This window comes from Gobius niger (genome assembly GCF_951799975.1).
Source record: "Gobius niger genome assembly, chromosome: 13".
Classification (NCBI taxonomy): domain Eukaryota; kingdom Metazoa; phylum Chordata; class Actinopteri; order Gobiiformes; family Gobiidae; genus Gobius; species Gobius niger.
Genome location: NC_136864.1, coordinates 11,424,213 through 11,447,426, shown reverse-complemented (window position 1 = coordinate 11,447,426; position 23,214 = coordinate 11,424,213). Strand labels below are relative to the sequence as shown.

The window sequence follows — 23,214 nt, the reverse complement described above, 5'->3', positions numbered from 1 at the left end:
TTTCCCCCCAAACCCTAGGGCGTATACATCTGTGGCGTTTTCCACCTGTTTCCTCCTTAGCCTGGACTTCCTAACGTAGTAAAGGGAAGTAACCGAGTGGTAATAGTAGTAAAAGGTGTCAGTGTTGTAGGATGGAGCACAGTGGAATGTCTATTCGTTTGCATTTTTCTTCGAGCAGATGCATATAAAATCTTTCGCTAAGGCCCAATCCCTGTGTTCATCTCTCTCTCTCTCTCTCTCTCTCTCCCCCGCACTCTTTTTTAAAACAAGTATTTACACACATTTGCGAACAGGGATCTCCTTAGTGGCAATAGAGAGAAAGCGCTTCTGTAGTCTGGCAACTGGCACAGTAAAAGTGTCCTCTCGTCTCTCTTCCTCTGGTCAGGCAACAACGCAGTGGAGGTTTTACAATATGAAGGTTGCACAACATGAAATAGGAAGTTGCTGAAGTAGGTGCATGATAAATAAGAGTCTACTAACAAAGTGTAATGATTTAGCCCCATTTCAGTCCAGTTTTCCATTATTATTGATAGTAATATGGCTAGAAATGATGTCTGGCTCAAGTCTTCCTATGTTCAAAGTCAATCGACATTATTTCAGGGATTGGCAAGTTTGCAGCAAGACAGGCTTATTTTCATTCTCTCAGAAAAAAAAAAAGTCCTGAGACCGAGCGTCCCATTTTTAGCTCAGAGTAATGCCCCACTTTCTCAAAATCCCAATGTTGTGCGTCGATACAGACGGCATCGCGTCACAGAAGGGGGCGTGGCTTTGCCAAGGGGAAAACACAATTTTTCCACTCGTTTTCGCCATTTTCTGGTGTAATATGAACTTATTCACCACATATAAATAAAATCACGTATAAATCGGGTCCATATGGATATTTCTGCACAGCAGATTTTTCAGTAGAAGCAAAAAAACGGCAGTCGTGGCTCGCGCTAGCTAGCGTTAGCATTAGCACGATGCTAACGCTAGCTAGCATGAAGAAACAAGTTAGCATTCTCCGTTATTTATATATTTATATGGCTATTGAACCACTTTGCTCCTCTCCATGTCTTTGTATCTTTATTTGGTAGAAACTGTATCAATAATTCAGCATTTGTTAAAGTATTTTTTGAATAATTAGAGAAAGTTTACAAACTGTTTTCAAACGTGACCATATATGGGTGATTCCAGAGATGCCGTCTGTATCTGTATGTCCTAACAGAGGGTTTTGGGGGGAAATTTTAAAGGAATTGACGTGATTTTCAGCATTTTCAACACGTATTTGACCTTTGATATGTGTCATGATATTTCTCAGGGGCAGAGGTTCTATGTTAGAGGGACGGATCTTGCCCCCGGGTCTGATATTACCCGCCTCTGCTTTATTTCAAACACCACAGTCCATTCAGTGATTGTGAAAAGTGGAGTAGTTACAACAAAAAAGGCAAAAAACAACTAACAAACAACTAAATTTGTGAAATGTGACAAACCTACACCAGAATCTCACTTCTCTCTAAACTCGATAAGAAGATGACGTCAATTTAAAACCCTTAGTCTTGTCGTAATCCGATGTTTTCCTACTATTGTGCAGCCCTATCCCGTACAGTGCAAGGCCCTCGCCCCGTAGCTTTACAATAACAACAACAGCGTGCCCTCATTCCGACAGCCCAGAACAAAACCGGTGGAGAAAAGAGAGAAAAAAAGAAAAAAAAAGGGCCTCCCCGTGGTACCCCTCGCGTCCGGGCCACCCACCCAGCCCGCTGTAGCCTGCGGGCCCCCTAAAACGCACCCCTCAAAGCCTCTTCCTTTCTGTGACGTCCCGCGCTGTTTGTTCACTGAGGCAGAATAAGCAGGAGTAGCAGCAGCAGCAGCAGCAGTGTAGAGGCCCGGGCTAACTGTAACTGCTTTGACCTGCAGCCTAAATTCCTCAAGAAATATGGCAGGACAATGAAGTAAGGCGATACAAAAAAAAAAGGCCTGGAAAGTGAACACAAAGGGTCTCAAATTGTCGTGCGGGGACTTTGTTTTGATGGCAGGGTTGGAGGATTGTCCCTGCGCTTTAATTTATGGCGTGGCTTGATCAAGTAAACAACCGCGGTCCATGAAAGTCTAAGGTTTACTCCAGAAATAATCCCAGTTTAGAGCAGCTAAGTCCCATTTCGACTGAATAAAACCCTTGTCTTGCCACAGTATGGACCTTGTTGAGAACAAATTCAACCTATGTTTTTGAGAAATACATTAATCCGGCATTGATTTGAATGGGTAAGTAAACCTGCGAGTACATTTTTTTGCATTTACATTAAGAAAAAACATCTCATAGCACTTAAAATTTGAAAAGAATTGACTTTTTCCAGTGCAATTTAGTTCTGCTTAGCCCCAACCTAGACCCTGCTTTCACCCCATTAGTAACGCCACCTTCCATTTCCCTCAAAACATCACTGCACCATTCGGGTCTTTTCCCATTGCAGTAGCTTTGAGAGCCGATCCTTGCCTTCATGTCCTTGCTTTGCCCCATCTGCAGACCCATGTGCAGCCATGTAATCATGTATTATGACCCTTGGAAAAGCTACACCGCCAGAGACCATCCCCCCACGCAGTCCAGACGCATTCCTTCAAAGAGGCGACTGTACGGGGTAAGTATTAGGCCTCCTCCTCCTCCTCCTCCTCACCCTGAGTGGACCTAATAGGGGCACGGTGCTTTCTGTCTAGACCAAAAAGTGAAAGAAAAACAGTGATATGTAGAGATTCCCGGCAGATGGATAGGGCTGCATAATCGGTAGCAAAACATTGATTTAGATACAAGTATTATTAAGTCTTTACCTTTTATACAAGTTCTAGCAAATCCTATGGAAAAAAAAAGGTTTTAGACACTAAAGTTCTTGGTTTTGGCAGAATATATTGAATCAGTCCAAGTAAATAAAAGTAAATGATGATTAATAGCATCTTTGTACTAGGTCGATATGTCGTATTTTCCCCTGCTCAAACCTTGCCATTCTCAGAGCACCGTTAGCAGCATTCACATAAAGTTACCGTAGTTTTCCTAACATTGTGCAACCGTAACCGAAGACGTCATAGATTTGATTGGGATGGCACAAAAGGGGGTAAGAACCAGCTCCAGGTGTTCTCCATTGCATCAGAGGAAGAGAGAGAGAGAGGGAGGGGTGTAGCCTGGGACAGTCCTGACCAGGCAGACGGTTTTTGCTATAGCTACCATGGGAGAAAAGTTCAAGTTCATCGTCACTATTGGCATATGTTCATGAGGTTTTATGACAATTGCAAAGAAGATTATACAGTAAAGGTCTTTTTATGACTTCTATAATAGATTTTCAACTCTGTGTTTTTTTTTTTTCTTTTTCTTTGTAGCTGGTGATTTGAGTTTCCACAAGTGGGGCACAAAATCTGCATCTTCAAAAATGTCCATATATATTCATAGTATATATATATATATATTTATCCTCCATTTGCGGTGCCAGGTAGTAGCATAACTTGAACTCGGAGAAAGTCTTTTCGAGCTTAAAAAGTCCAAGTTCGTAAGCTCCACGAGTGAATAGAAAGACGATAGTATATAAGGGTTGAACGGGTCGCTATTAAGGACCAAATTCCTGTCTTCAAAGCAGCAGCAGCAGCAGTCATTTCAGGTAAAAACTATAAATAAAAAGCAAAAAAAAAACAAAAAAAAACATACATGCTCAAAAATATTTAAATACTGTTATAGTAATAGGAGCAAAAAGATCGGGTAATAATAATAATTAAAAAAAAACAACACAATGTTTTTTTTAAGTGTGGTTAAATTACAAAAGAATGGTCAGTCCTACATTGAAATGAAAAGGAGGAGGCGCAGGGGGGGGCGGGGTTTAGAGAGTCTTGGCGGGAAATCGGTTGCTGGGTAGGGGAGGTGGTAGGGGCGCCTCTCGCAGGACGGGACAGTTAAGCCCAAAATTATGCTCGCTCTGGGCTGGATAGTTCATGCATCCACTTTTTTTGCCCGGGCAGTGGCCAGAAAAAATGTAAACTTGGAAGATGTGTAATCGTTTTGGCGGCACTTAGCTTTACGGCACAACAACAGCAGAGCAATAGGCTGGAAATGGCCAACTTTATTCCATGGTATAATCTTTCTAACTCTATATATAAAGATGGTAAATGACCAGGAAACACTGTTAGCTTGTCTTTCCTTGGTAATAATATAGAAACGGGGCGCTAAATTCAGATTTCCAGGTTACCCATGCTACTTTCTTCCTATTGCCATGCTATTACTGTGCAGTCTATCCTAGTTGTAAGATTCTTTTTTAATATACATTTGCATTTTGGGGCACTTTTTGGATTTCAGGCCACTTTTTTGCATAGATCTCCAGTTTTTTTTGATGGTAAGTGACTTCTCATTGTATGTCTCAGATGGCTCGGGTTTGTAATCATTTTGTCTTTTGGTTTTAATGCATAGCCGGAGCGCTCATAACTTCAGGCTTAACTCTGGGTGATAGCAGTGGGGCGTCTTGGGGGGGGGGGGGGGGGGGGGGGAGGTGGGTTACTTGTGGTGCTCCGAAAGGCAGGAGGACGAGGTGATCGGGGACAGGGAGTTGGGGGGTCCCGTGGAGGGGGTCAGCGGAGGGGACGGGCTGCCTCCCAGAGCCGAGCCGGGGCCCTGGGACATCTGTTGCTTGAGTTGGCTGATTGTGCGCTCCAGTTTCTCGCGGGCTTCTCTCTCCCGACGCAGCTCCTCCTGCAGCTCCTGCCGGTCGGCCTCTGCGCGCTCCAGACGCTGACGCAACTCGGACAACTGGAGAGAGAGGAGGAGGGAGGGAGGGGGGAGACAGAAGACAGAAGGTCAATGCAAAGGTCTTAGAGTAGTAGTAGTAGTAGTAGTAGTAGTAGTAGTAGAGAGTGGTATAGCGAGTAGAATAACACAAACTGTACATGCTTTCACTTGTGTACATGACATTTTACATGTACTCTTTGCTTTGAACCTCTTTACCCCCACCTGAAACAAGCACATTTTCTTCAGTTTGGCTTCACCCAAATCTAAAAGCTTCTTGATTAAAGCATAAAAATGAGACAAAAATGAGGGTGAAATGCGACAAAAGAGCAACGAAAACATGAGGAATAATCAATGAAAGTGATGAAAACGCAACATAAAAGTGATGTGTGACATGTGTGCATTATAATAGCACAATATATATCACTTATATAACATATAAGGCCAAGTTAAAGGGACGATACGGAGTTTAAAAATGTTAAAATTAAGTATTTTCCTCCCCCTACATGTTCTAGCAATGTCCTAATGTGTAGAATGAGCTCAGACCTGTTCACCTATAAAATCCTGAACTCAGAAAAGTGTTACTTCGGGTCTGCAGTGCCGTCATGCACGAGCTTAATATAGAAGCTGCAGTTACACATAAGACCTGAGGTGGCAGAAGTGAGCATAAAATGTCAAACTTGCATCCAGCCCCTTTAATTAAAGGTACATTATGCAACTTTTTAAGTGGAAAAAAGTTTATATTTGTGGCTGTTTGACCTTGTAGTGACCCAGTGGCTGCATGAGTGGTCAGCATAGCGCCTTGGCTTTCCATCACTGTGGTCTCTAAGATGCTCCAGGATCAATTGTTTGGAAGGTTTTCTCTGCTTACCAGAAAATCTAAAAAAAAATTGAAACTGGAGTGTTGTAGAGATGCATAATGCACCTTTAAAGTACAGTACAGTATAGTATAAAAGTTGTTAAAACTAATTAAAGTTAAAAATGACTAAAATACGCTTTTTATCCAAGTGGGAATAGGCCAATGAAACAAAAACATGCTCTGATTTGGTGGATCCGCTGCTCTGTTTGAATCCAAGAGCTAATAAGAAATAATGAGTTCAAGTGTATATTGTTGCCATTATTAGACAGAGCCAAGAACATTTACATCATTAGGGGTTGTGTGTACACGGATAAAGGAAATGCTATCACTTATGTTCTATTATAAAGACTTTGTGATCCAATAGATCACAGATTATGCACAACTGAAGAAGACATCCTCCCGCTGAGTTCAGATTCGGGCACATTATCTTTTTGTGATGGTCTGGTACAAAAAGAAACTTACATCTTATGACTTCCTCATTTGATATCCTATCATCGCACTGACGTCAAAAGCTCTCGATTGTGAGTAGAAGATTTATTTCTAAACGTTCTTATCAAAACATGCTTAGGTAAATATGTAATTTAAGTTAATCATATGCGATACGGCGCTAATATGTTCCACACTCCAGCATTTGGCCAAAGAAAAGTAGAACATTTAAAAAGCTATAGCGCCGCCTAATATATCTTCCATTCCCGTGAAAACGTGCGGCGCTTGAACATATGCTGCTCTACATTGGCGAGGCACGGCGTATATGATGCTTAACGCCAAGAATCAAGTGTTTGGAGCAGGCTAATTGCACTCTGTGGGGGTGCTCTGGAGCCTCGGTCCCAAGCCAACACGGCACAAATTAGGCTATAGCGATGGTTCACAAAATGTGGCGTGATAAGCTCAGTTGCGCCCACCCACCGAGAAACCTGCTCTGATTGTGGAGGTACATTCTAGCCCTGCTTTGTCCATATATTACAGCAATAGATACAGACGGCATCTCTGGAATCAGCCATGTATGGTCATGTTTGAAAACAGTCAAGGGGGAAAACAATTTGGAGAAAACGCAGAACTTTCTCTAATTATTCAAAAACTACTTCAAATATGAATATAGTTTTCTACTAAATAAAGATACAAAGACATGGAGAGGAGCAAAGTGGTTCAACCGCCCATGAATACATAAAAAAAAAAAAAAACGGAAAATGCTAACATGATGCTACATGTTAGCATAGTACTAATGCAAACGCTAGCTAGCGCTTGCTATGACTGCCGTTTTTTCACTTCTACAGAACAATCTGCTGTGAAAAAATATCAATATGGACCCAATTTACACTTGACTTTATTTGTATGTGATAAATAAGTTCATATTCAACCAGAAAATGGCTAAAAAGAGTGAAAAATTGTGTTTCCTTAAAGATTCTATTTTCCCCCTTGGTGAAGCCACGCCCCCTTCTATGACGAGATGGTTTACTCCCCATACAGACGGTTTAGTGCAGCGTAGTGTCATACCTGTGCCGTGTAGTGCACCTCCTGCTGTCTCTGCGACCCGGGCTCACACGCGCAGCCCTGTTGCCGGAGCTGCTCCAGTCGGCTCTCCAGCTCGTGCTGCTCCTGCCGGGCCTGGGACAGCTGCCGCGCCTGCTCGCTGTGCACCGCCTCCAGCTCCGAACGCAGCTCCCTCTGCTCCGCGCTCAGCTCCCTCAGACGGGCCGCCTCGCCCCCGCGCAGGGCCTCCAACTCCTGCGGACAGTGGGGATAGATCAGTCAAAGACATACGCAGTGACACGGATGACCCATTTCAGCGGCTCAAGAGTCACCATCAGACCGGCCAACAACAGCTACACATTTTTTGTCTTATCTCCTTGAGTTTAGCAAGCAACTGTGAGGCAGATTCACAAAGAACTGTATTTAGGATTGAGTATTAATGATATTTATCTTGTACTTTGGGTCCAGTAGAGTTCAAAATGTTATGGTAATTTCAGTAGCACTGTATAGTTTAATTAGTCTGATTGGACGTTCCTCTTTCTTTGATGTTGTGGTTTTAATTAAGGCAGTACTTCTCAAACCTTCCTCAGGCAATTTCAGCTTTTTACTTTCATTACGCTCAGTTTAATTCATGCTTTAGTTAATATTTAAGCTACTTTAGACGTGGTTTACGCCCTGTAGAGGCCGTGAACTCCTGCCACAAACCACAAGACTTGCAAAGTGTTGATCTTCCTTTCGATGCTTGTAAAAACAACCACAACTCCGTGCATGTTCAGCATCTGTTATTCATTGCTACTGTCAAAAGTCGTGTGCAGCACCTGAGACTCTGCTTCTGGGACTTTTTTATTGGGGTAAACTACAGAAAACACAAACATACAGCGCCGCATGGTTGGTGGCAGGTGGTGCAAATAATGAATCACAAAAGGCTCCAAAATGCTTCAACCTGCCCAGTTTAGGCACAAATGAGCCCAAGTTAGGTCTATTTTAGAGTCTTTTTCCCCCTGATTTGATATGGATCTAATCCTAGTGTTACTTGTAAGGTCAGATATAAGTAAGTGTTGGATGTTTCTCATACTATTTGAGCCAGTAGATACTGTTTTTCTCTGTGCAGTTGTTTTGCAGGGACTTGTTATTCCGCTGTGCATCGCTCTCCTCTCACCATCTCGAGCTGCAGTTGCTTGTGCAGCGTGGCGTTGAGTTTCTCCTGCTGCCTGCTGTACATCTGCATGATCTCCACCACGATCCGGTCCTTGTCGTCCTCGGGACCCCCCACCGCGCCGCAGCCGCTCAAGTCCTTGGGCTCCGCTTCCTCCGAGTGAGAGGAGGAGGGCGGGCGGGGGAGAGGCGGCGGCGGAGGGGGGCTGGCACTGCGTTTCCTACAGCTGATGCTCGTTTCCATGGAAACTGCCTGGGTCTGGTGGCGTTCCCGGTCCGTAATAATCTGGGACTTGGACTCGTCGAGACCGGCGGCGGGGACGGGAGGCGACGCATGGAGGTCTGAGGAGAGAGAGAGGGACGAGAGTTAGAGACGGGGATGAGCGGGAGAGTCGGGCAGTGGACCAGGGGAAGAGGGAGAAAAGGAGTGAAAGAAGATTGTAATCGTGACAATAGGGAGGATGAACGAGTGATGCACCAGTGATCATTTTTAGTTTTAGTCAGAATTTCAACTTTAGCCAACTTTACTTTCATTGTATTCAAACATATTTAATCATATAAGCTTCAAGGAGCTTCTCCCACATGGACAAAGCACCAGACTTGTTCATAGGGCATTGAATTTAAATGATATGAGGCTCTTACAAACTGTGTCACAGGAAGCTCAGGTGTTTTAGACCATTTTCCAATTTTTATTTAGTCTTTATTAGTTCAAAAGACCCCTCCTGGAACCGCCAGCTTAACGTGGTGGAGGGGTTTGAGCACCCGAATGATCCTAGGAGCTCTGTTGTCGGGGGCTTCGTGTCCCTGGTAGCGTCTCCCATGGCACACAGGTTCTAGGTGACGGGTCAGACAAAGAGCGGTTCAGAAGCCCCTTATGAGAGACCAACAGGCCCGGTAAGAATCGTGAGGCCGTCCTTCTGTGGACCCACCACCTGCAGGAGGAGCCATAGGGGCTGGAGCAATGTGACAGCTGCCCCCACGACCCGGCAACGGACAAGTGGAAGAAAATGGATGGATGGATGGATGGATGGATGGATAGTTCAAAAGAACATCTAGAGATAAGTTTAAGTCTATTAACCACCTTTAATTTAGTTACAGCCAAATTTTAGTCAGAAATGTTACTTTGCCTAACAAATTCAACACTGCTTTGCACAACGCTTTTTGCATTAACACCTCGGGCAAGTTGTAAAAATAACAAAAGCTACGAAAACAACTGGGACCAAGCCCCGTCCTTCAAACCGACTAGCAGAGTGCGAGACGGGACAGGAGAGTTTAACGAGGAGGAGGAAAAGGGGGGGTGACAAAGGAGCGAAGTAAGAAAAGATGAAGAGAGAGGCTAAAAGGGTGGAGAGTGAAAGAGAGGAGAAGCGTGAACTCAGAGTTCAGATCAAACTAAAGTGTGAGCCGCGCTGTCGCCTACGCGCGCTAACACCCGCTCCGCATGGCAACAGGCAGCTCACCAAACATCGCCCACAAATCCTCCGCGCGCAGCAGACAGAGGAGACGGGAGGAAGAAAGGCGAGTGTGGGAGAGCTCTCTGCGTGGGCTCAGCCTTTGTTCAAAACTCTCGCTTGTGTTCCTCTGCTTTTAAAAAGGTGTTCGCGATGGGGAGAGATCACACGGGCGATAGTGTCACTCACGTGCCTGCGGAGTGCGGTCGCTCTGGTGTGACGCGTGTCTTTGCAACAGCGGCGACAACAACAGAGCTGATGTATTCAGAGGAAGCGCGGCATGTCTGGCACCGGGAGACAGCCATTTACTGACTCACTAACACACATCCACGGCCCCGCTTTTAAAAATACCTTTTAGAGGTGAGTCACAGGAAAGACTGCAGAGGGGGACAAACAAACACGGATGGAGAGAGAGGATGAAATGGTGGAAAGGAGCAGGGATGCAGAGACTGAGAGAGGAAAATGAGCAAGAGTGAAGGGAGACATGCAGACTAGAAATCCAATGAAAATGAAAGGCATTCATTCTTGACGTATACATACAGTTATAGCACACCAGCTACTTTGGAAACTTTCAGAATTCTGTATAGCCATTAGCAATACCCATCGACCATCGCAAATTAAGAATGACGTAGATGTTTTGGGCTGTTGTTAACCCATCAAAGCCTGGTTAGAAACCATAACTGAATGAGCAAACCTTTTGAGATTTTGCTAAACATAACAATTAGCATGTAATCGTGAGGTTTGCATGATTTTTGGTTAAGTTTTCTTGAGATATGTCATGAAACTGACTCAAAATAACAGTCTACAAGAAGCCCGAAGTGCGCAGATAACTCAGACTCTTTCTCTGATTTCTGAATGTGGAGGCGTCTCTAATCTGCAACTTGGGATCAACCAGAAGCTCCCCGAAGCCTTTCTACATTTCTACATGAGCTTGATGAGCCACATTTGGCAAAACAACTCATATTGGGACATTTTTGTTGATGCGTTTTCTCTTTTTGTGCAGCCAATAATTCTGTTATGAACATTTAGGTGAATATAGTAAAGTACTAAGAGTAGGGCTATCAATAAATGACAGATAAACAATACATTTTAAGCTCAATATTTATCCAATATATTTTGGAATAGGCCAGGATGAATGAGGTGAGTGAGTGAGTGAATGTATGGTGGTGGTTGGCATAGTGTGGGAAAAAACGTGGAGGGAAAAGTGGAAAAACGGGCGGAAAAATGAATAAAATGGGAGGAAATGTAGAAAGTGTTTTTATTCCTGCCCTTTTTTTCTCAAAGCAATGTAAATGAAGGTGTTTTGCATTTTCTATATATATTCATTCTTGTCTATATCGCTCAGCCCGAACACAATATATTTTTTTCCAGTGCTGTTCTTTCTCTCCCCCTTTCTCTTTTTTTAATATGTCACAGAATCCATATGAAAAGGCTGATGAAAAATACACCCGGAAGCCATCGCATCATCCAAACCTACCATTGTGTGAATGTACAATGCATGACCACAAACCACCCCGCTCCCTCCATGTACCCGTGTTATTAATGCAGGCTTATACGGTCTCTGTAATGTGCACATAAAAACGCATCCGGGAGGGGAGCAGCACTCTGAAGAGGTTACTGCTGCTTCCACCAACCATCATCAATAGTGAGTCACCCCCAGAGTCTTTACACGGAGGTCGGCGCATGATGAGGCTGAGGGCTGTGTATGTGCAATGTATGGCTGAGGAGCATTAGTAGCAGCAGCAAGTAACAGAGAGAGTCGAGTAGTAGCCCACATACACTTAATGAGGGCAATACTGGTAAAGTAGAAGGCCAAGGGGTTTGGTTTTCAAGCACCTGCTCTCAATATGGGGGCTCAACTTCTTTATTATATGTTTATCATTTCATTAATTTACCGTTCTTTGTGATAGGTCAGTAGTTCTCTTCTGTCACGATATCAAATTTGATGTTTGATATATCGGCGCAGGAAAATATCGCGATAAACGATATTATCGACTCTAAAGAAACTCGATACTTGCATAAAAATGACGGTAAACCACCTAAAAGTGCATGATCTTATTCCAAAATACCACATGGGCTGCAATAAACATGGGATATAACGTAACTCAATTCGCTTACAGGGGGAAATGGTGATAATAAATGTACAGACGATAAATATTGAGCCCAAAAATGTATCGTGATAAGTCGATATAGTGATTATCGTGACAGCCCTGCCTTCGACCTATCACAATCAAGCTGTTACCCATATAAATCTCATTTTACAATAACGATAAATAAAGACTGACAGCTGTAAGATAAATAATCAGTATTTTTCCATAGTTCTGTAGATTGAAGCACTGATCAAGTAAATACCACTATTGATCGGAAGTGTTTAAATGGTGCATGAAAAATACTGCACAGGCTATACCGTTACTGCACAGAAATCAACACAGTAATCTGTCTTCACACGTTTACAGTATTATTAGTCGTACTGAAGCGATGTATGTATGGTTTACTATCGGCATGTGCAGTTGCCTCCCACGACTCTGACCCGGTCCCTGTCTCCTCCGCTTACAGTAGACGGAGATGTAAACGCCGTGTGCTGCACTCTTCTGTATAGGTTTGCGTGTGGGATATTTATAGCAGGCTGCGGCGGGGGCTTCACGTCGTGTGGTGTCGCACGGATTATGGCCGAGTTGTTAAAAAATGTAGTACTTGAAATTTTAAAGCGCAAATTTCTGAATATATGCAGTGAAAAGTCTATTGAATATTTAGGTCAAGTCGTTGTAAGGGATGTGTTGCTACAAATAGAGCATCTGTGGAGGGATTTCCGATACTGACCCATGGGCGGCTCTTCGTGTCCCAGGACCCTGTGGCTGTAGTGGTGCTTCAGCAGAGCCCCAAACATCTCGGGGCTCATCTCCGCCTCCCTCCGAAGAGACACGTTTGGAGCGACCATCTTATCGTACGTGTACAGGTAGTAGCTGCGGCAAAACGGAGAGAAAACAGGAAATTAGGCAAAAGACTTAAAAGATAAATGTATTCACTGTGGCTCAAGGGTGTGTTTTTCCTCACTGATGGGAAAGTCGATAAAACCCTGATGGACTCTATTGAAAATCTCGTTACTCCCAGTCGTTTGGCTTTCAAACCAGGCTGTAGGAAGTTCTTGTTCACATTTCTTGCACGTTTGAGCCAAAGAATGTGAACCAAAGCTTTAGCAATATCACTTTGACACACTCTGGCAACAAAGCTTGTTTATTTTCCAGTCATTTACATATCGCAAATTGCAGAGCATCCAAAGCAATTACACTTTAGTGGCTTCTCTCTCAGGGCGGGCAGCTGTAGTATTCTGAGCTGAACAGTTTGTAGAATATGGATGTTTCTTATCGCAAAACTGCAGCCAAAACAGACTCTGGCGTTATCTCACATGTCCAGGTAGAGGCTTCGGGAAAAAGATACTGCCAGGAGATGCTCTAAGAGTCAGCCGTCCAGCACTATCTAGCCCTTTTCCCGCGCTGCGTGATGGGAGGAAAAGCAGGTTGAAAGCCTCGGACCCCTCCCCCCTCTCCACCAGACGGCGGAGGCACGGGGCAGTGTGAACTGGGTTAAGCGCCGAAGCTCAGTGGGGCTCTTCCTGCGAAGCACAGCAACACCGCCGCTATTTTTTCACCATCCTTTTTCCTCGACAAGAATGGAGCGAAGCGCTATCGGCAAAGTGGAAATCTCGAAAACCTTCAATGTGATAAGATGCCAGTGAGTGTTTGAAGTATCTGTGGTGAACAAATACGACTGTTCATTCTTCTTATACGTGAGAAATCTTTAACACCAAATGCCCTACCTGACAAGTCTCTTTATAGCTCAGGCTTGAACGATAACTTGCTACTGCCACATCTAGCACTTCAGCATCACAAATCTTAAAATGAGACTCTGAATTGAGTAGGTTATGATAGAAAACCTCCCTCGTTTTATCACAGAGAATGTCAAAAATCCTTCTACTATATCCTGTAGATTAGACAATTTAAATATCAGGCACTGGTACGAGAAACAGCGCTCGAATCGTGACAAATATATAAAACCAAGATCAAGAGGAAAGTTAACTTAAACAGTGGGAAGTGCAAACAAACCCAAGTATTGACTAGAGCTGCACAGATGGGATCAGGCCAGCTGGCTCCTGTACAGGTATTGATCACTTCTGGAGCATTTGTTTTTTAAGATACATTCTTGGACATTTTGCCTCGAAGGGATAAAGTTATATAGACGATATACAGCACATGGATGTTTTTACAGGTTTCTTCAACTATAGGATTTTGATGGCATTTATTCACCGCATAATTTGAATACACAGCAAGTCATTCCTATTCCTACAAAATGCTCATACTGTTTGAGGATTTTAACTCCGTTTGAGACCTGGTTTTGGGTTTTCTTTGTTGAAGTAGGTGATACCTGGAAAGCAGAGTCTTGAAAGAGGTGGTGCTTGATGTGAAACATTAGAGAACCTCTGTCTGGCGACGGATGTGTAAAATGAACGTGTGAATGTGTGACACGGGGTTGATGCGAGCACTTTGGGTGTCACAGCAGGTAAGAAAAAAAAACCCTGTGAAAATAATTCTTCCAACATTCATCACCGTATTTGGCTCAGTGTAGTCAAAGAAAAGCAATGTCTCAATGGACTCAAGCTGGTGATGTCCCGCAAGGTCTAAGGAGGAACGAGTTCACTCAAACAAAAAATGCAGGATATTTGAGGGATTTTTCACCAATATTTAACATTATTGCTTGTATCTTATTGCGTTTATCTTATTGCATTCCGGCTTTAAAGCAGTACTAAGTAACTCTTGCCCCTAGAGGCCGTAAGCGCAACTGCAGGTGTCGTAGCAAGTTGCGTTTTTTTCACTTTTTAATTGTCCGTGAGAGTAAATACTACGCTGACAGAAAAGGCAAAGGGAGAGAGGGACATTTTACATCCAATTACACAATGGAAATATTTTTTTTCACTTAAACTTGGCTGTAAATACCACTTAAAGTGACGCTAGCCCGCAGTTAGCTTTGCCCGTTAGCCTGTTAGCTTCTTCTTCGTGATTCCATTAGTGTGTATTGGTGGCTCTGGTCCGGTGGCAGACAAGTTGCATGGTTTTCTGGCCAGAGAGATGAAAGAACCCCCAGTCATCCCATTAACACTGGTATTACCCCCACAGGGACTACGAAAATGATTTATTAAGGTAAACATGTTACTTAGCACTGCTTTGAATGAAGAATGCCCTAAGTATTCAGTGTATGGTTAGGAAATGTGTAGTACCTGGGGTGGACCAGGGCGGGATGTCCCGGCTCCTCCTTGATTTCGTTGAAAAGTCGATTAAACGCCAGCGAAGGAGGAGACGATTTCCCCTGCAATAGAAACAGCACACAAACATTAGTAAACAACATAACGCTGCTACTCCCCTCCCATCACGCTGCTCTGCTGGACTCTGGTGGCCTCAAAATGGCAACTCTCCTTCACTTTTATTGATCGGTGCATACATTTGTATCTAAATAGATGAATTATCAGGGCGACTGTGTAATGCATGCGAAGGGGAGCAGCGGGAATTGTGCGGGGAATGCGCTGTTCTCCACACGAACGACTGGGAGACATAATCTAATAAAAGTTAATATATGCATGCATACAAGGAGTCATCCGTCAGGCATCATCCCGCGGAGGAGAGGCGCCGGTCGGGACAAAGATAATCATGACAAAGGGGGTGCTCAACGCCGCATGTGGGACAGGGAGAGACGCGAGGGCTGCATAATATACGGCGAGTTTTGACCTAATGTAAAATCGTAATTTACTGCACCTATAGCGAGGGAAAGAGTGATTGTGTTGTAATAAGGATATGATGGCCTGCCTGACATTTGCTCACAGGATTTCCAGTCTAGCCCTCGTGCTAACTATAGCGCTGCTAAGATTGGGTTTTGATTGAGTCACCAGGAAAGGTCAATAATGGACTGACAGTAGCTCAGTCTACGGATGTTTACTCACTAACTCCCGAGGCTGTCGGTTCAATCCCCGAATACAGGCATTGCTTTCATTGTGTCCGTACTTATACAGGAAGCAGCAACTCATGTTTGAGGCATTTAAATGTCTTCTTTCCATGTCCAAATATTTCAAACGCCACAAATGGAAAAAATTGTGCAGATTTCATTTCATAAGATTTGCAAATGCTCCGTAAAAGAAGAATGAGGGGAAATTTCCACATTCAAAAGCAAACTGGATAAAAACAGACAACCTTTGAGCAAAAATTGCCTGTTTGTAAGTACCATTTCAGCCAAAACTGCTGTTGAATGTGTTTTAGAGCACATTTTATCACATCTGACCAATGTATTCCACAAAAATAGTTGAGCAATGTCATAATTTCCCAAAATAATTTGACTTAAGGCCAGTTGGAGTCCAATTTAATGTTTTTTAATTACTTTTAAAGCCTAAATTTTGGCACAATTCGTATAATGACTTCTGGAGAGAGTTGGTTGAGGACATGCATAACGATTGCCAGCTACAATGAGTGGAAATGTCTCTCATGGAACATGTTTGTTTTTTTTCTTTCGAAAACTAAAACAGTCTGAGAAAAAAAAGACACGCACGTCTACAAAAGCTTACAAGTGCGTAGGATCAAAACACTTGGACTAAACATGGAATAGATCCACACAAATAGCACGTTCCTCTCTACTTTTGTGGAGCGTGATGCAGATACTGCCATTGTTTTTGCTTTTGTGCTGCTGACGGTCGGGGGAGGAGAGGTGATGGAGAGTCATGACAGGTGAAAGAGGAGAAGCGTGCCAATTGTGAAAAGATCAGGAGAGTGGGTCTGTGAATGGGTCCACAGGGTGTCAAGCGTGTGCGTGTGGGGGGCAGGGGTGCCGACCCTCCGGTTGGCCTCGGTTAAAAAAACTAGATGGAGTAATGAGGTACAGACACAAGGGGGAAACTATCAGTGACTGTGGATGGGCAGTTTCACTGTTGGGATTGAAACGCCCCCAATTTCTCATGGGTTGCTGGAGTTACCTTTGACACTGGTGGGAAATGCAGGTTATGTGCATGGTTTGTGTTTTTGTGTTGCAGCCTGATAGTAATTCACATTTGTGCACATTTATCGAGTTCGTATCATGCCAGAGCACCGGAATTCTGCTTTATTTCTACACTGACAATACAATCTTTGCCCACTTATCAGTCTGTTTTCCAAAGGCACTTCACAACAGTCAAACTTAAAGTGATAGTCTGGAAGTCTAAAGGTATTACAAATTTAATTCAATGTGCAAAATTGATCACCTGGTCTTGCTTTTTGATGTTAAGTAAGTAATAATATATATATGTTATTTTTTGTAAAGTCCCTCCTTCCCGGATATCAGCAACTAATCAGTCTAGTATCCTCCCACGTTGACCAATGAGACGAGCTTTTCCTGTGAACCAGCCTGTCAGGACCAATCAGGAGAGGTGGGGGAGGAGCTTGATAGTTTACTTTTGAAAATTCTGTTCCTGCTCTCCTCATTTTACAAACTACGAAGGGCTTTCTGGTAAAAGAGGGGAGGAATTTGATTGTTTATTTACAAATTTCACTCCACCTTTCCTCACTTTGCAAACTTACAGACTATCACTTTAAACATATAATAAACAGTATGATAATTTCACTGTCTATTACAACATTTCTTTTAAATTCCACTGCAATGGGGTTTTAACTACCCCTAATTCAAGACATTCATCTATAATATTCGGATTACATTCCATATCGTGACATTAGTAATTCTAAAAATTCATTTGTAAAATCGATTGATCCCGACAAGTCACTGACCTTCTTCACGATGTCGCTGTCGGGCAACTTGCCGCTGGGGGGGCAGACGTCCACCGGGGGCTTTTTACCGCGGTGCTGCTCCTCCTCCTCCACCGCCTTCTGCAAAACAATGGGAACAGAAGACAATGGTTAAACCGGGAGCAGAGACTACAGCCGTGTGTCCATACATCATTCTCCATATAATGACTCGCAACACAAGGCAATGCATCAATATCATAGGACCACATTTTCCGCCGGTGAAACTGTCCCGCTATATTGTCTTAACTCTCCCGCGTTGTAACCCTTTCGACGCTGCCACAACAAATCACCAGCCTCCACCTACGAAACACAACCCCCCTGCCTCCTCCAGACTCCATAAATCAACGCTCTGGTCTTCCTCTAGGCCTTGAGCATCTCACCAAAGCATTATACTATACCCATGCTCACCATCATTTATCTATTTTCTACCAAAGCATCTGACATGAGCCTGGAACTGATCACAGAGCTAAATCTCCACTCTGGTTTTCCTTTTGTCCATGAACGCCATTTTGAGAACTATTGACCATTCAAAGGATATAACATTTGTACAATTTCTCTGGAAACAGTCCTGTTTTTTCATCACATGAGAGTCATTGGAAAAAACATCTGCATTTGTCTGCCTAAATATTCAGCATTATACCATGGTCTGGGTGAATACTCGATTCTGCTTGGCTGGAGGGTGTCCGTTAAAAGGTGATAATGTACACCTAGTCCGGCAACAATAAAATAACAGTTAAATCACGCTCCATATCACTCCGCTGCAGCTGTTTCCATAGCAACAATAAACAATTGAGCTGGAACTAGCTTCAGGTAAAACAGCTTAAAAAGTGAGATAAGCCCAGGACTTAAAAAAAATAAGCAAATAGGCCACAATGAACAGTTTCAGTTTGTGGGACCACGGTATAAGCAGGATAATGCACTCTGAGGTGTCCATTATTAGAATAACTGGACTCGGCTTCCCATTGACTTAACATTGTCGGCACGGCAACAGTTTAAAAATGTTTTCCTTCATCTATGTCACTTCCTGTTGGTGTCCAATAAGGAAGTGAAACTATAGATACAGACGGCATCTCTGGAATCGACCATATATGGTCATTTTTGAAAACAGTTAAGGGGGAAAACAATTTTGAAAAAATGTATATTTTCTCTAATTATTCAAAAACTACTGTAACAAATGCTCAAATATGAACATACTGTAGTTTCTACTAAATAAAGATACAAAGACATGGGGAGGAGCAAAGTGGTTCAACAGCCCATAAATACATGAATAACGGAGAATGCTAACTTGATGCTACATGTTAGCATCGGGCTAATGCTAACAGTAAGCTAGCGCTTGCTACAACTGCTGTTTTTTTACTTCTACTGAACAATCTGCTGTGAGAAAATATCCATATGGACCCGATTTACACTGGACTTTATTTGTGTGTGATAAATAAGCTAAAAAGAGTGAAAATTTGTGTTTCCCAAAAGATTATATTTTCCCCCTCGGCGAAGCCACGCCCCCTTCTATGACGAGATGCCGTCTGTATCTATAAACATCACATAACTGGCCAAACTAAAGAAAACTGGGGACAATGTTTAGCAAAATCTTAAATATATTCGAGTTAACTATGTTTTAGCAATAATTGTGTCTAATGTGTCATACGCACTTTAACCCTAATCAATATGGTAATAAATGCATAGAAAAACAAATGCTTCCAAATATAATTACTATGCCAGCTCCTACAAAAAAAAAAAAAAAATCTTTATTGTGCTTAATGTTGCTTCCCTCAGCCTCTCAACCATAACTTCAAGGTTCAAAGAGTCTTTATTATCCCCAAAGGGCATCTGGCTGTGAATATCGGAAAGCCTTTTTAAAAAACAACTCTTGCATATGAACAGTCACCGAAATCTGAAGTCAATTATCCAAATTGAGCGACACTGTGTAGGTTAAGCGCAAAAAACCCCACATTGAGAGCTGCAGGTACTGTCGTTTTAGCATAATTAAAATGATATACCAGCTCTGCCGTGAAACGTGGGAAGAAAGTGTTTTGAGATTGAGACAAATGCCTTTAAAATTATGTCAAATAAAGACGGATTGCATGTAAAATGGTGATTTATAAGCTTTAAGGCTGAATGAAAGCTTTAGTAGCGCGGCAGGGAAGGTGGTGGTAACGCGCAATCACGCATAACAACCCAGGGGATGGCTCTATGAATAAAATAGTGCAAAAAACATTGGCAAACATCGTGGCCATTACCTACTATAGACTCAGCCAAGTCAATGTTAAAACGCACGGGCTGGAGAAACAGTGCGTCAGCTTTTGTTTGGTCGGTAAAGAGAACCGTGGCTAGTCTATTTGGTCGTGTTTTCTCAGCAAATCCACTCAAAGCAGGAAGGGCTGAGCAAAGTTGATGTTTATCTGCGGGACGTGTAGTACGAGCGTCGGGGGCGGCCGGAGGAGGCGCAGCTTTGCATTAGGATTCAACTGGCTGAGGCAATGTGTGTAGGAGCGAGATGGAAGGGCAGGGCGAGGGTTGTGGATGTAGAAAGCATGAATAATTGACTTACTAGCTCTGTTAAAAAGACAGATAAACGTTTACGCCGGACTGAGTGGATTTTCCAAAGCGAGCGAGGGTTCTGAAAATGGACAAAGACGGAGCACTACTTTGAGAATAATTACGGGACGTGTTTAAAACGCTAAGGACAATAAGGCCTTACTATTGTGAAAGATGGTGGCAAATTACCTGTCAGGATTCAAGGATAGGGGCGTTTAGCTTTGTGCATTATGAATGTATTTCAATGGCGCTATTAAGGATTACAGCGTGTTTAAAATGGAGTGTCAGAATGTGTTGCCACAGGGTCGTCAACACGGGTGTAAAACAGTAAGTGTTTTTCCACGTGCGAGGCTTATACCAGTACTTAGCACGTCATCAACACTGCCTTCGTCTTTTTAGAGTTGAGAATCTAATCAGAAAGTGACAAAATATCCCAATACATCTGAAAGGTAGTGTTTAACCTCATGAGCTTTACCCAAACCTAAAAGCTTCTCAACTGGAGAGCGACGGTGTAATGCTTCATTTGAAAGACCTACAAAAAGTGATCGGAACTTTTTTGTCACGTTGTCGTCACATTCCTGAAGCGCCTTTTTTTTTTTTTTTAATGTTGTCATTTTTTCTTGTGTTTTTGTCACGTTGTTTGTCACTTTTTGTTGCTTTTTCATCGCTTTTTTTTCCTCCATTGCCTTTTTTGTTGCTTTTTCATCCTTGTCTCCGTCACCATTATGGTGCTTTCAGATTTGGGTAAAGCCAAATTGGAGAAAATGTGCTCGGTTCCGGTGGGGAAACTTGGTCATACAGGCTTGTAAAGCGCAATACAAGTGTAAGCCATTATTATATTATTATAAAATGCAGGGGACAAATATGCCCACAGTGACAATAGAGATGCTAAAAATGAATGCTAATTATGTGTTTTGTGATGTAGTACTTCAAATAAAGCTGTGGCCGGACCTTATCATAGCTACTTTGAACATGAGGCGGGGTACCCTTAATCGCCCCGTCTGACTGACAGCCATTCTCTCACGCTCTTTCACTTCTGGGCTATTCAGAGGCGCCGTTTCACCTATGCTCGCATGTCTTTGAATAGCGGCTAATCCTACACGCACTATACCTACTGTTCTGTATCACTCACTTCCATGTTTTGGCGCTTTCCCAAGAGAAAATAATTCCAAGTTTTAAGCTGATTGACGTGCCCGTGTTTTGGAGTTTGGAAAGCTTACGCATAATGACATACCTTCCTATAATCTCACGGCGCGGATGCCAGCAGAAACACCTATTCAAGTCCGGATACAACCTGACAATAATAAATAAACTCGAAAGGGCCCGGCGCCGCCAGCGCTACTGATTTGTGTGGTGCGCATTCATGTGTAAATAGGCTATAGGCCTTTATTTACAATGCCATGGGTGAGCAAGCCTGTGCATGCAAATATAAGGGGTCCGCAGCCATATGCTTAACCAGGTGTGTTTGTGCCAGAGTCTCTCAGTTTACAAGCTTTTTTTTCTCCCCCCCCTCTTCTTCCTTCTTTAAAAGGCAGCACTGCAGTACGGAGCAAAAACATTGGGAGGGATGGGGTGGGGGGGAAATAAAGAGAGAAACAACAATAAAAGCACTGCAGTGGATTGGAGGATGGTGCGGCTGGATTTAAGCCAGTTTTAAGGCTGACCATGTGTGAGGGAACGGTCCGATATAAATCCCCCTGGTCTGCCTTATCTACAATCTGGCATTAACTGGCAAGATATGGCGCATTAGAAAGCACAGATGAGATGGAAGATAGTGGATCAAAGACGCTGGGCTTCGGGAAACTTAAAAAAAAAAAAAAAAATCCCCATAAGGCAAACATTAATGGCGTGGGAACATTATTAACTGATCAAAGATGTTAAAAATCAGGGGGCCATTTTACTGGGGATTAATTATTTTTGGGATTATGCTTGATTGTTTGAAGACCTGGTCAATCATTTCCACACAAATGTCCGCGACTTAACAGCAGCACTTCAATAGCAATACAGAACATTATGATTTAATGCATCTAGCACACTTGAATGAATGGGCACTTGCTCTGGCTCCTCTCTCTTTCTCTCTAAGGCCAGTCCAGCCCAATCAATTCCTTGACACAAGATCTATTCAACCCTCCGCAAACCGCTCTAACATCGCTCATGGCGTCTCTACTCACCTTAGTTAACCTACTACTCTTTATTTTTTCAGATAAATGCTTACAGAAATAAAGAACTAGCATCCTGTGTGTTTATTATTTGTTGTTTAGCATTGGTGTTAGCGATGGGGGCTACGGGGGAAGGGGATCTGCTCCATAAACAGGGATTATTATTCACCTCTTAACCTCCACCTGAAACAAGCACATTTTCTCCAGTTTGGCATGACCCAAATCTAAAAGCTACTTGGGGAAAAAAGCATTAAAATGGCAACAAAAACGAGAAGAAAACGAGAATGAAAACGCAATAGAAAAGGGTCAAAAAGACACATAAAAAAGAGCAACAAAATGAGGCAAAGAATCAATGAAAGTGCAGCAAAGAAGTAGATGAAAAAGAACGTGAAAAAGTGACGGCAACAACCCAAGGAAAAAGAGTAAGAGGTAAATACGATTCGTGAGCAAAGGCAAGATAGTTGGCTTTCCACATTTTGTAGCAAAGAAGTCCAAAAAGAAACATCTTCCATAACCGACCTCCACCCCAAACCCTGAACAGGTATTGCTTCAGATTTGTGATAATTGTGGCTGTGGTTTGGCGTTTAGCAGTGGCCAACAAAGCCGTGGGAACCCAGGGTGCTGAGGGCGCTACAGCACCCACTGGTGGATCGTCTATGCATTACAGGCAATATTAAATAAATAGGAAATAAGCAAAGAAATAGCGTTTTTGGGGGGCTATCATGTCTCTCAGCACCCCCAAGCCAAAACATCTTCCCACGGCCCTGGTGGCCTATGCGGTTCTGCGCGTTCGCCAAGGAGCTAACGCGGTGTACATTAAGCACTTCATTACTCCCATCGCCCTCCCAAACCAATCCCCCCCTTTACCATCTTGCTCTACTTTCTTGACTTCTACCTCCACGGTCCCAATTAGAACCGTGTCCCCACCTCAAGGGTCCCGTCTCCCTCTTCTTTCCCCGTCTATGATTTTAGCCTTGACAAAAGCAGAGGCCAAACGGGCATTAGTCCCGGGGTCAACCTGTCTTCCTTTTCATGTCGCTTGACC

General features: G+C 43.2%; 1 protein-coding gene across 1 annotated transcript in view; it reads right to left on the bottom strand.

Moving 5' to 3' along the window:
* Positions 1-4,485: 4,485 nt before the first annotated feature.
* Positions 4,486-23,214, bottom strand: part of skila (SKI-like proto-oncogene a) — a 52,141-nt gene continuing 33,412 nt past the window's right edge. Inside the window, exons 3-8 of the mRNA XM_079569731.1 lie at positions 17,458-17,556; positions 14,937-15,025; positions 12,485-12,627; positions 8,218-8,555; positions 7,083-7,313; positions 4,486-4,753 (exon numbers count right to left, since the gene is read on the bottom strand). Of these exons, the coding sequence (XP_079425857.1) occupies positions 4,502-4,753; positions 7,083-7,313; positions 8,218-8,555; positions 12,485-12,627; positions 14,937-15,025; positions 17,458-17,556 (1,152 nt within the window). The 3' untranslated portion in view covers positions 4,486-4,501. The remainder of the gene's footprint in view (positions 4,754-7,082; positions 7,314-8,217; positions 8,556-12,484; positions 12,628-14,936; positions 15,026-17,457; positions 17,557-23,214) is intronic.